The sequence below is a fragment of the Lepus europaeus genome, chromosome 3 (assembly GCF_033115175.1).
Source record: "Lepus europaeus isolate LE1 chromosome 3, mLepTim1.pri, whole genome shotgun sequence".
Lineage (NCBI taxonomy): Eukaryota > Metazoa > Chordata > Mammalia > Lagomorpha > Leporidae > Lepus > Lepus europaeus.
The window spans coordinates 69,496,023-69,509,069 of record NC_084829.1 but is presented as its reverse complement, the minus strand read 5'-3'; the positions used below and the strand labels follow the sequence as shown (position 1 = coordinate 69,509,069).

General features: G+C 36.0%; 1 protein-coding gene across 6 annotated transcripts in view; it reads right to left on the bottom strand.

Moving 5' to 3' along the window:
• The window catches only part of RIMS1 (regulating synaptic membrane exocytosis 1), a 534,165-nt gene that overhangs the window by 156,445 nt on the left and 364,673 nt on the right, over positions 1–13,047 (bottom strand). Inside the window, exons 20-23 of one of the 6 annotated variants that reach the window (XM_062186349.1) lie at positions 12,067–12,144; positions 11,650–11,763; positions 11,104–11,193; positions 1,806–1,889 (exon numbers count right to left, since the gene is read on the bottom strand). The exons of the other annotated variants lie outside the window; for them this stretch is intronic. Of the exons in view, the coding sequence (XP_062042333.1) occupies positions 1,806–1,889; positions 11,104–11,193; positions 11,650–11,763; positions 12,067–12,144 (366 nt within the window). The remainder of the gene's footprint in view (positions 1–1,805; positions 1,890–11,103; positions 11,194–11,649; positions 11,764–12,066; positions 12,145–13,047) is intronic. 6 annotated transcript variants of the gene reach the window in all.

Below are 13,047 nucleotides of genomic sequence, written 5' to 3'. Positions count from 1 at the left end.
GTGAACCAGCAGATGGGTGATCTCTCTGTAACTCCTCCCTATATTTTTTTAAAACACAGTAAAATGCATATTCATAATTTTGAATTTAATAAATTTGGTTTAAAAATTTTATCAAATAGAATAATTTCCCTACTAAAATCTACACTTACAAGTATATATGCAATCTGGAAAATAAAATAACATAAATTATATACCATTAATTGAAGCTAATGACAGGCATATAAAAACTAAACTATTACTTGGTTAGTATTTGGATTAATCAATATCCAGATAAACTTACATTCACTTTTGAAAGATCATCATATTTACCTGTCTTATACTTAAGCATTTATTACACTGGGTGAAATCACTTATTTGTTTTGGAATAAATCCAATGATTTTCCAGAATTATCTTTCCTAAAAGTAAATTCTAGGTTCCTTGACAGCCAGACCCTTGTCTTTCTTAATCACAGTTGAACTCCAGTGATTAGAATAATATCCATAATAGGGGCCCATCTAAGTGCTTACTGGACAAATTAGTAGCAGTATAGGATTAAATTTTTATTCAATACAGATTTACTCTTATTGTAAAGGGCTTTACACTTAGTAATAATTTTTAGATGAGTTATTTTACTAATTCTTCCAGAAATTCTATCCTAGAAATCAGGTAACAGCAGAAGAAATTAATTTTAAATTCTAAATATTAAAATATAAATGTTTAAAATATTCTGAAACATTCAGAAAATATCTGAAGAAAATCGTGGTCTTTTCCAAAATTTGTAAAATAACATTTTTCTTCTTGTGGCAGTATAATTTTTCTTTTAAATTGAATTCATAAACATATTTTTGTTTACATAATAAGAATAAAAAGATGTCATTAATAACTTAGGCTACAACCACTTTGCTATACGTATGTATACAAGAAAAGGAGAACCTAAATGCTCATAAGATCAGTTGTTCAATTTCAGAAATACTACATCTACTTATCTTCTTAATAAACATCATTAATATGTTGACTTAACTTCTGCTTACACCAGAAAAGCACTTAAAATATCCCAAAACAGTTGTGACCAGTCAGAAAAAAAATAAAACAACAACAACAAAAAAAACTAAAGATAACAACAAACACCACAATTCAATTTTACAACCACAAAAACCAAACAGAATAATTACAAAAGGAATAGAAAATATATTTTGTGGAACTTGTGACTTTATTAACATGAAGTGGATTCAAAGCACTGATGCTATTTTTAGAAACCTACCTTGTGGCCTCACCCTTGCCCTTGAAAATGCTTTGTTTAAAACCACAATATTCAGAAAGTGTACAATAACCAGGTGTTCTGCTTTAAACTAGGCGATTTTTAATATACCCAAAGCCTAAAGTTCATGATTAACAAGCTTAGATAGTACTAAAACAAGACAGTTGAGATTAAATGATCAACTATAACGAATATTTGGCTCTGTAGTAGATTTTAATACACTCTTAAACACCTGAGGATTTATAGGATTCAAATGTAAGCAAAAACAGTACTTAAATATGCTTCTAGAGATTCAAAACACTGAAACAAATGCCGGTGGAAACAACTCCTTCACTGGGTCCTGCCTCGACTGTGTGTGCAGTTGCCACCTGTGCTCTAACCTCTGTTAGCCAGATGTCCTGAGGTGTTTATTAGAGCTGGATGCCTTTGTTGATGGACTCACAGAACACAGGTGGCTCTGGCTCCTCATAGGAGGCATGCAGCAACCACACGTTTCCTGGTTACCCTTTATTTGGTGACCTAAAGCCCCTCCACGCCGCTCGTCTGTGAGGAGGAGTTGGCTAGTACCTGTCATTCTCCGGAGATGCATGCTGGATTTGAATCCTGGGGCTAGGAGGTCGTCTCCTATCTAGGGAGGGGGACCATCTACCCCTGTTTGCCCAGTGAACAAGACAGGAAAAAACAGGACATTTAGTAACTCTTAAAAAAAGGAATATATGGAACAACAGGACTGGAAAATCACCTCAAAAAGGCAAAGTATAGATTCTGTACTTCATAATTTAATCCTCGTTTTGATAAGCCTTAGTAAGATTCATTATACACGGTATAAAATGAAATCTGTAACCTCACAAGTAAGCAGAGCAAACATTTATTTGTGAACATGTTTGGGCTGTATTAGGTGTAGTTTTTTCTTCTCTTGAAATGTGCTTTGTGTGTACTGATATCAATAAACACATATAAAAAAAGTCTTAAAAGATGCATCCTTCAGAATTTCACTTAGGTTTCCATAAAATAAGTTTAATACTTCCAATGCTTATTTGATTTGAGACATTGAACTTTCAAGATAAAGCCGTAAATGTGAGGTCTGTGACTTTAATACAAAAAAGGATCACAGTGGAAGAAATTAAAATGTTCTTTAGTGTAAAAACAATGATGTAAAGAGGAAAGCTACGGGAAGGCTACCAATTGAAGTTTTAAGTGTTCTTGTCAAAAACTGTAGGGCTGACTATTGAAATTTAAAAACAGTGGTGAAAAACACTGCTAGATAAAAAAGGAAACTATAAATGTATAAAATGACAAACCAGGACTATATTTTTAAATGTCTGCTACTCTTTATTTGCAAAGTATTTCTTAGTTGGTTAAACACTTTTTTTTTTTTAATTTCAGCATTTAAAATACTTTATGACTAACAGTTAAAGCCTGAAACTTGGTTCATTTTTTTACTAAATTACCTTGACAGTCTGTCCATATATGAACACAAATTGCAAGCACTTAGTTGAAAACGAAAAGAGGTAATAACAGAGTGAACAGGACAGATTTGGAATTTTTTTATGTATTAATTATGAAGATTTTAGTAGGATAATTTCTCTATATATTGGCTTTCTCATATGCAACAAGGGATAAATTAATCATATTAAAGGAATCAGGAGGAGACTTTGGGGCCGGCACTGTGGTATAGCGGGAAAAGTCGCTGCCTGCAGTGCAGGCTGGCATCCCACATGGGCGCTGGTTCTAGTCCCGGCTGTTCCACTTTCGATCCAGCTCTGTGTTATGGCCTGGGAAAGCAGCAGCAGATGGCCCAATCCTTGGGCCTTTGCACTGCTTGGGAGACCCAGAGGATGGAAGACCTCTCTCTCTCTGCCTCTACCTTCTGCAACTCTGCCTTTCAAATAAATAAATCTTAAAAAAAAAGGGGAGGTTTTTTCTAATGTCACCCCCTCAAAAAAAATCCACCTTTCTTGACATCATATATGGCTTACTGGATTTACTAGATCATCAGGACAAAAGCTGCAAGCGTTGTCAACATATGACCAAGATGCCTGATGTCAGCAGGTACTCAGTTCTGAAATTCCCTTGTAAGGCTTTGTCTAATCAGTCTTAACCAAACTCAGCATATTTCAATTTGAGTGTTAAGGAAACCATGTAGCAAGCGAAGATGTTCAAAAATAGAATTTGAGAAGAGAAGATTGAGTGACATATACTCTTAAAAGTTCTAAATGTAATTTAAAAAAAAATTCTGCATCAATTTAAAATTATTAGATTATTTCAAATTATTTAAATGGTTGGCTAATCCAATTTGAAGGCTCTAAAATGTTTCTTTTCACTTTATAGGTTTTGTTCTGTGGATTAAAAAATGTTTTCTAAAATAGTTTTAAAAAATTCAAATTCAGTGTTTTCAAGATTATACTCATGTAATGTAGAATAGCTCAATTTTTTTGTTATTTGAAAACAAAAAAATACAAAAACACAAAAAATTCTTCTGTGAAGTAGTAATATTCACTTAAAAGGATTTAAGTATAACCTTCCTTCCTGAGGCAAAATTCCAGTCCTTGTATTTATTTAAACATAAAAGTAAAGAAAAATAAAACGTAATAATGATGAAGCATGCAGTAAATTATGAAGGAGAGTGGTGTAGGCAAGCAATTAAAAGGTAATCTTGAACAAACATGTTTAGCAGAACACATCTATATCTTTATACTCGAAGTCCTTCTGAATATGCTGACATGTAACACCCATTCAAGAAACCTGTTTACCTTTCCCCTCATGTATATTGGATGTAACGAGAGCAGGGTTGATATATACCCAGCTTTTTGTTTTAAAAGTAGACGTCACTTAAGTTTTATTATTACATACTTGTACTTAAATAGACTAACATATTTCATATGCCTTTAAAATGGTGAAACTTCTTTTTCTCCCATCACACAGAAAGACCAAAATTAGAATTTTTACACCCACCCTAGTTAACTAATACACAAAGGTCCAACTATTTTCATATGATAAGCTATGCTGGAAATTTTAATAATGAAATGGCACTGTATCACCCCTTCTTGACTTTTCTTTCAGACCAGCCTGCTTCTAAGTTATATTGCTTGTTTACATTTTAATACACTATTAGTATTTAAATATCAGGTATTGTAAATGTATTGATTCAGCAACATCTGTTTGTTGGGGTCCATTCCTTTCATTGTGCTCAGAAAAGAATCATTCTGATGGATATAGGTTTGAGGGATTAGGGTATAAGTTCCCTGCCTATGGTGGTGTTTTATTTATTTTTTTACAATTGTTTCCATTATGCACAGCACAGAATCAGTAATAAACATGTGTGAGTATTAGGGTAGATATTAAGTGAGTAAGACCCTAGGATTTGCAGTAATTCAGGCAAGAGATAATGAGAATTTTAATGACAAAACTAACAGTGATGATACACATGACAGGACCCACTGATGAGATACAACGGAATTAAAACTGATATGCCTCCAGAGCAAATTAAATGTTTGTTATATTGTGACTTTTTCTTCCCTAGCATTGATAAATCTTAAAGCAAATATGTGTGTATATTTAATATACATGGTTGCATATATACATATATCTTTTAAAGGTATATACATATTGGGAAAATATAACTGAGCAGTTCAGTTATCTAAAAAAGAGATTATGCAAAAAGCAAATCATTTGTTTTATGTAGCACAAATCAAAAATATTTGTGAGCAGTTATAACATTAGAAACCAAATGATTATACGAGAATGTATTTTTGTTTCACTCTCATTTTATTCATATTAATTCCTATCAGGTTAAGCTGCTGCCTGCTGCACTGGCACCCCATAAGGCCGCTGATTGAGTCCCAGCAGCTCTACTTCCTATACAGCTCCCTGCTAACGTGCCTGGGAAAGCAGCAGAGAACGGTCCACGTGCTTGGGATCCTGCACCTACATGGAAGACCTTGAGAAGCACCTGGCTACTGGCTCCAGCCTGGCCCAGCCCTGGACATTCTGGCCATTTGGGGAGTGAACCAGCGTATGAAAGGTATCTTTCTTTCTCTTTCTCTTTCCTTCTCTCTCTGTAACTCTGCCTTTCAAATAAATAAATCTTTACAAAAATAAAAAAGACCTCCCCCAATATTGCATTAAAGTGATTTTACTTTTCTTATTTTAACTAATATAAAAAGACCTCCCCCAATTTTGCATTAAAGTGATTTTACTTATTTTAATTAACATAGATGCTTACACTTGAAACAAGATTCATGAAATTCATTTTGATTCAATTTACAATTGTTTTTGTGACAGGAACCACCTCCCTTTGGCCTCATGTTTCCCTATGGAGGGACTTTCACACAAACAAAACCATTTCCTTTACTGCACCTCACGGTGGGAGTGGCTTACAGGACAGGTGACTTTCAGTTCAGGAATCGAGTACAACTGATTTATCCCTTTCCAGATTCCTCCTTGAAAAGTCAGGTTGCCTTTCTATACATAGTGAATACCAAGATGAACAAACCTGCAAAGCAGCCATGTGACAGGAGGCCTAACAGAAGCCTCTTGGGGTTCAGTGAAACTGGTAGATTTTGGGGTTTGTTAGCAGACTTACAGTCTTATAGCCATGGCATTCAAACTTGTATATCATATGTATGCTGAGAATTAGAGCTCCCAGTTTTTCTAGAATCTGAGTATAGCTCATGATTAGACAAATTTGATGGTGGAAAATAGAGAGTGCTTTTCTTTTTTTTTTAAATTTTATTTTATTTTTCTTTCAGAGTGTTTTCCTAAACTCACAAAATCCCCAAACTGGGTATTTACTAAGAGAAAAATAGTAACACTGCTGTTAGAAATGGAAAAGACAAATATATAATCTCTTCCCTGTAGTGTTTTACAGCACAGTGGAAGAAACAAACACACTGTTAAGTACACTGTAATATTTTAAAAAATTATTTGACAGGTAGGGTTATAGTCAGCGAGAGAGAGAGACAGAAAGAAAGGTCTTCCTTCCGTTGGTTCACTCCCCTAATGGCTGCTACGGCCAGCACTGCGCCGATCCGAAGCCAGGAGCCAGGGGCTTCTTCCTGGTCTCCCATGCGGGTGCAGGGCCCAAGCACCTGGGCCATCCTCCATTGCACTCCCGGGCCACAGCAGAGAGCCGGACTGGAAGAGGAGCAACCGGGACTAGAACCCGGTGCCCATATGGGATGCCGGTGCTGCAGGTGGAGGATTAGCCAAGTGAGCCATGGCGCCAGCCCCTGTAATATGTTTTAATAGAAGCATTTAAGTTACGTGTTCCCAGATATGTAAATCGTTCTAATTGGCAAAAAAAAAAAAAAAAAAAAAAAAAAAAAGAGGGGAAGAAGGCAATGTGTGTGTGTGTGTGTGTAAGGGGGACTGGCAGGCATGAGTGAAGAAATGTTTTACCAAAAACAAAAATGGCATTTGACCTGAATTCTTAAAGAATGAGTATAATTTTCAAGGAGGAAAGGTAGTTTAATTTTATTGGAAAAAACAATCTATAAAATAATGAAGAGTATTACTAAAGTTTATAAGACAATGGGGGTCAGGGATGACACAAACTGTAGAAGGGCTGTCATCAAGGTGACTGATCTGTTTGGGAGGCAATGACAGGATTTATTGATGCACTAGATTTGAAGAAAGAGCAAGAGGGGAAGTATTTCCAGATGATGAGCCTAGTTATATGTGGAAGCCATCAAATGGACATTTGGACTTGCTACTCAGGAGGAAATTCTGCCCTGATCAACCACAGTGGAGCGCTGTCCTCATATATATTCTGGTGGGAGCCTTTGTTAGAAATGTAATCGAAGGGATGGTGTGAATGTAGCTAAAAAGAAACCCGTGGTGAAACTAGGGAAATGTTAATCTATATGGGGTAGGAGGCGAGGACAAGCCAGCAAAGGAGACTGTGTCACAAGGCAAGAGAGTGCTGCAGGGATTACAGGGATTACAGATTGGTGACAGTAAGGTTAATGTGAAATGCTGTAAGCCGCCACTGAACAACTAGGGAGCCAGTGCAACCCACGGAGGAGTTTAAGCATACTAACAGTGCAGTGGGACGGCACAGAAGTCAAGTTTCAGGATTTACTGAAAGGCAAAGACTGAGGCAAGTATATGGATCACCCTTTCAGGAGAACTTAAGTGAGGCAATGATTGCTGTGAGAAGTTAAGAAAAAAGACAAAACATCCAAGAAGAGTAACTGTTCTCCAGTAGCTCTAAAAAAATCAATGTATTAGAACATTTAAGAATTAAAAAAAAAAACTGTGAGGGAACAGCTCGACCTGAGGCCTTTGATTTACTCCTTCCCAAGCAGGAAAGCATGGGGAGTGGGCATTATTGTAAATTAACCTAGTATTTCTTGGTTTATGAGGCATTCTTGAATTATGGCAACACATAACTATTTTTTCTATTCATGTAACCACACAACACAAATGGTAAGAATTCCTAAATGGAAAAGGCTTCCTTTCCAAGCAGTGATTCTTCACGTATTACTCAAAACTCATCTGTTAACCTGGGACAGGTCATATAATAAGAGAAAAGGTGGATTTATGGCTTCCTACTTCCTCAGGAAAGGATGTTGTGCCTTTGTCTACTGAATCATGAGTAAAGTATGGTGCCAAGTATTGAGTCTTCTCTGGCAATTTCACCCTTCATGTTAATACAAAACTTAATTTGCTTTAAAATTTAGTAAAGATACTTCAGAAAGTGGCATTAAGTTAGTGGAACAGCATATAAATATCAAAATGGGTTAGACTCATCATTTAAAACTGAAACATTAGTTCACTGATTTGTTGGGATAATTTACTATCTTAAGGGTATGAATGTTTAAAAAGTATCTAATAATTTATGGATATAGTAGGCATTAATGTAATAAGCCATCTGGTCAATCACAGTAATAAGCATCCTGGTAAACACTCTGGGCCTCTCTCTTCCTACAATATTCCTCATGTTCATCCTCCAAAGACAATAAAGTCCATACTCCTGATGCTGTTAAGTTCTGTGTTGGAGTTACTGACACTCTCAGGAACAAAAAGGTGGATGTAGTTCCTATCTTCCAAACCAACAAGCATCTACAACTACTTTAATTCCCCTAATAAAACTAAACTTGCTTAATTTTCTTCTTGGCAAGAAAGTAACCTCAATAAATTAAGAGGGTTGCTGATAGTACCAGTTCCCTCTCCTTGCTTTTTTAAGTGCACAATTTATTTTTATTAAAGTTTAAAAAAAATTTTTTTTGACAGGCAGAGTGGATAGTGAGACAGAGAGAGACAGAGAGAAAGGTCTTTCTTTTTGCCGTTGGTTCACCCTCCAATGGCCGCCGCGGCCAGCACACCGCACTGATCCGAAGCCAGGAGCCAGGTGCTTCTCCTAGTCTCCCATTAGGGTGCAGGGCCCAAGCACTTGGGCCATCCTCCACTGCCTTCCCGGCCACAGCAGAGAGCTGGACAGGAAGAGGGGCAACCGGGACAGAATCCGGCACCTCGACCGGGACTAGAACCCCGTGTGCCGGTGCCGCAGGTGGAGGATTAGCCTATTGAGCTGCGGTGCTGGCCGTATTTTTAGTCAATATATAGCATCAATAGAGGTTTTCATTTCTTCTTCTTCTATTAAAGGTAAGTTTATCCACTTGAATTTCCTGTGCAGTAACAGAGGCTAGATTAGCCATCTTCAGTTTGACACGTTTTAAGGGTGTATCTGAGGGACTGAATTCACCAACACACATATTTGTGAATGTTGGGGCTTTAGTGGCACAAGGAGATACGACAGATAGGTGTCACCATAAAAACAAACCTATGTCGTCCAAGATAGTAGCCAAAGGCACATGAAGCTGCTGAGCACATGGCCAATCTAAATTCAGATGTGCTCTAAGCACAAAATGTACTTTGCATAGCTTACTATGAAAAAGTGAATGCAATCTCATAGGCTTTATACTGATGATATGTTACAAAGATAGCTTTGATATGCTTGCGTAAAACATTAAAATTAATTTTACGTTTTATCATAAGGCTATAACACAAGAAAATGTATACCTGTAGCTTACATTTACTTTTGTCAGATGCCATTGGTTTAGATTCTATTAAAAACATTAGGTTGGTGTCACAATTAGAAGCTTCTAGGAACTTAAGCAATTGTTCTTTAAAAAACACTAACCTAACACATATAGGAAATAATAAATACTAAAAAAATTAAAAATGTCTAGCTACTCTTTAATTATAGTTTGGGGAAACACAAGACACAATTTTAATTGTGATTTTTGAAGAGCCTGAAGCCCTTTCAACAAAAATTTCTATTAAAAGGGTAAAAGGATACAAAATGCAAATTAAACTTCATTTTTTCTATTACAAGCTTATAAATATAAAACAGTACATAATTAAAAGGTAGATTTTATTAGAATCTAACAAAGATATTAATGATATGTATGTATTTCTGAACCTACTGTTTAATTCCAGGAATGTCTTGTAAGAAAATAAACAATTAGACTAGAAAGTTTGCTGAAGATAAATTTGACATAGCCTCTGAAGGAGGAGAAGTGGGGTAAATTATCACAACCGAATATTTTTCTTCAGTATTTATAAAGAGATAAAATGAAAATATTTTGTGAATGAATGATTTCTAATTTAAAACAGACAGTATTTATCACCTGAGCTATCTATTGCAACCAAATTTACTGGAATAGAAGGTTCTATCAAAATGAAAAAGGTAAATGCTTACAATTAAGAGCTGGGACCCATAATCACTGAATGAACTGAATTAGAATGAGAATAAAAGTTTTAAGCAAAATTATATGTGCATATATGAACTCAAAAAGTTCATAAAATGTTGTATAAAACCACACAGATTCAAAAATTTTTACATCAAACTTAATTTAATTTCATCTTTCCACAAACTTTTTAAAGTACCCTTGTATATATTATGTAGACATTAATGAATATGCCATTTTTTGTTGTCAAAATGTAATTTAATGCAAAACATGACCTATATTCAAACACCAGGTAAAAATGAAAAGAGATGCACATAGAATGGTTCTATTATAAGAGAATTCCTGTTTTTTTTTTTTTTTTTTTTTAATTTTTGACAGGCAGAGTGGACAGTGAGAGAGAGAGAAACAGAGAGAAAGGTCTTCCTTTGCCGTTGGTTCACCCTCCAATGGCCGCCGCGGCCGGCGCGCTGCGGCCAGCGCACCACGCTGATCCGATGGCAGGAGCCAGGTGCTTCTCCTGGTTTCCATGGGGTGCAGGGCCCAAGCACTTGGGCCATCCTCCACTGCACTCCCTGGCCACAGCAGAGAGCTGGCCTGGAAGAGGGGCAACTGGGACAGAATCCAGAGCCCTGACCGGGACTAGAACCCGGTGTGCCGGCGCCGCAAGGCAGAGGATTAGCCTGTTGAGCCACAGCGCCGGCCCAGAATTCCTGTTTTGAGCTATGGAAGATTGTTGTTAAACTTAAAAATACTATTTAGTTGTGTAACTAACAGGAAAGCTCTCTCTCTCTTTAGATAACTCATTGGACCTTAAAACATGATCAGCATATTGAAGGCTCCCTGAGAACTTTGTAAATAAACCAAAGAACAGAAAAAATAAATAAATAAATAAATAAAGGGGAGGGGGAAGCAGTAGCCAACAGCCTTACAAATTACATCACACCGTTTGCAACATTCACAGAAATATGTGTATGTGTGCCCTGTGGCTTATCCACATACACATACCTCTACATAGACATGTAATAAGGGAGGGGGAAATGTAGACAGTTAGCAATGTGAACATGAATGAATAAACCTGTGAGGCTCACATGAAACAAAACACAGTGACTGGAAAAAAAAAAAAACACTAGTACAAATGGTAAGAAATTAAGAAAGTCTTTATTTTATACCTTTCTCGTTCTGGTGAATGCAAACTAGTATCTGGTCTCAAGCAGTTGGTACTAGCACTCCTAGCCCTGTCAAGGGAGGGCTGCAGTTCACTAGTGCCAGTGCATTGCATCCAGTGGTAGAAGAGAAAGACAAAGAAAACAAAGAAAGGAAGACCATGTTAGAGAGTAGAGCATAAAATAATGTCCTCTTTACACAAAAGGTAGAATCGCTGGGATTCAGTTCATAAGGGTGCGAGAGAGCTGACGGGATGACAGTGCAAAATTTTGTTTAGAAAAATGAAACTAAACAAAGATTATGCTTAAGTTGCTTTGCATAATTTTTTAAAGGGTCTCAGATTGAAAAATGACACTAAATCACATCTAATAAGGCAAAAACTGGACACAGGAAGCACTAAAAGAAAATGCCTCAAACTTCATTACCAAGAACAGATGCCACACCAAAACAAAATGAAGGACATCAGAGGAGAAACAGTTCTACAACTCAGCTGTTTGGGTTCAGGACACCAGACGAGGGAAGTGGAACATTTCACTTCCAGATGCTCTTACCTAGCCAGTATTTCATCAGAAAACCTCAGCACTCTTGAGGTAAAGTATTCGTGATGAAGGGGATTGTCCTGTCTAGTCACTGATTTGGTCTTAGAATGTGTAGGCAGAATTGAGCTTCACAAGTTAAAATTATCCAAAAATAAAATGAAATAGATTACTGCACTTAAAGTCAACATAGAAAACAAATAATGACAAAAACAAATAGAATTCTGCTATTTCAGTGAGTAGATTTAATTTAGAGAAGAGTTCTTGAAATATCAAGTTTTATAATTAAAAGTAGTTTTAGGTATCACTATTCTTGTTATATAAGTAGCTCCAAAGAGCAATGGCAATGCTTTATCAGAATGCAAATTTCCTACATTTAGTAAGCAAGGGGTTAGGGATTTTATAACTGGTACTCACTGTTATGGCTCTTACCTGTAAATATTCCAGTGAGAACCATTCTGTAATAAAGGCATCTTGGGCGGTAATGTTTTATAGTGCCTAACAAGATGTCTGGAACGTGCAACACAAAAACGCAAGAAACAGAAAAATATATATGAAGCAAATTTTATTAATATATTAAGAATGAGGTCTATGAGGATACTTAGAGGGATATTTTGTTTTCCCTAGGAAGAACTACAATAATTATTTAAAGTTGGGCTTGAAACAATTAAGTTCTGAAATCACAGACCTCTGCCTCTGTAATTAAAATATAAATTATAGTTTAGTTGAATTAATCAGAAAAATATTGGCCAATCAAACTCTATGGATTATTATTAACCAATATTTAAATTTATTATTTAATCCTTCATTTAATATTATTCCTGTTTGTATGGAAGGAAAAAACTTATAGTCAAAAGTGCAAATATAATAATTCATGTACTTGGACTAAATATGGCAAAAGAGTAAATGTTGTAAAACAAAACAGTTGTACAGAATTAGAGAGACAAGTTTGGTTACAGTCCTGGACTGCAGTGACTCAAAGAACAGAAGGCCAAGTAGTCAATGTTGAAAGAGCAGGCTCTTTCTGTTTAAGCAATGACTGGTTCCAAATCCAACCACAAGTAAAACTTATCTTTGGACTGGGCAAGATAAGTAATGCCAATCAGAATGTGAATTCTGAATTTGCATAGTGGCAGAAGTGAAGCCCAAATTCACATGAATTCCTTTAAAATCTATCAGGAATTCTAGACGCTATATGCCAAAAAGGCAAAGCTCAGTTATCGATTATTTTTTTGAGAATATAATAATGTTCTAATAATTTAATGGCTATTATCGAAACCTACCATCCATTTTTGTCTACATGAAAGTGTGGTAAGTAGGGAAGGGAGTCAACATTTACCAAGGACACACTGCCAAACATCCCATAGTAGAGTAATGATCAAATCAAAAGAAATTCCTCAAAGCTTAAGTTTA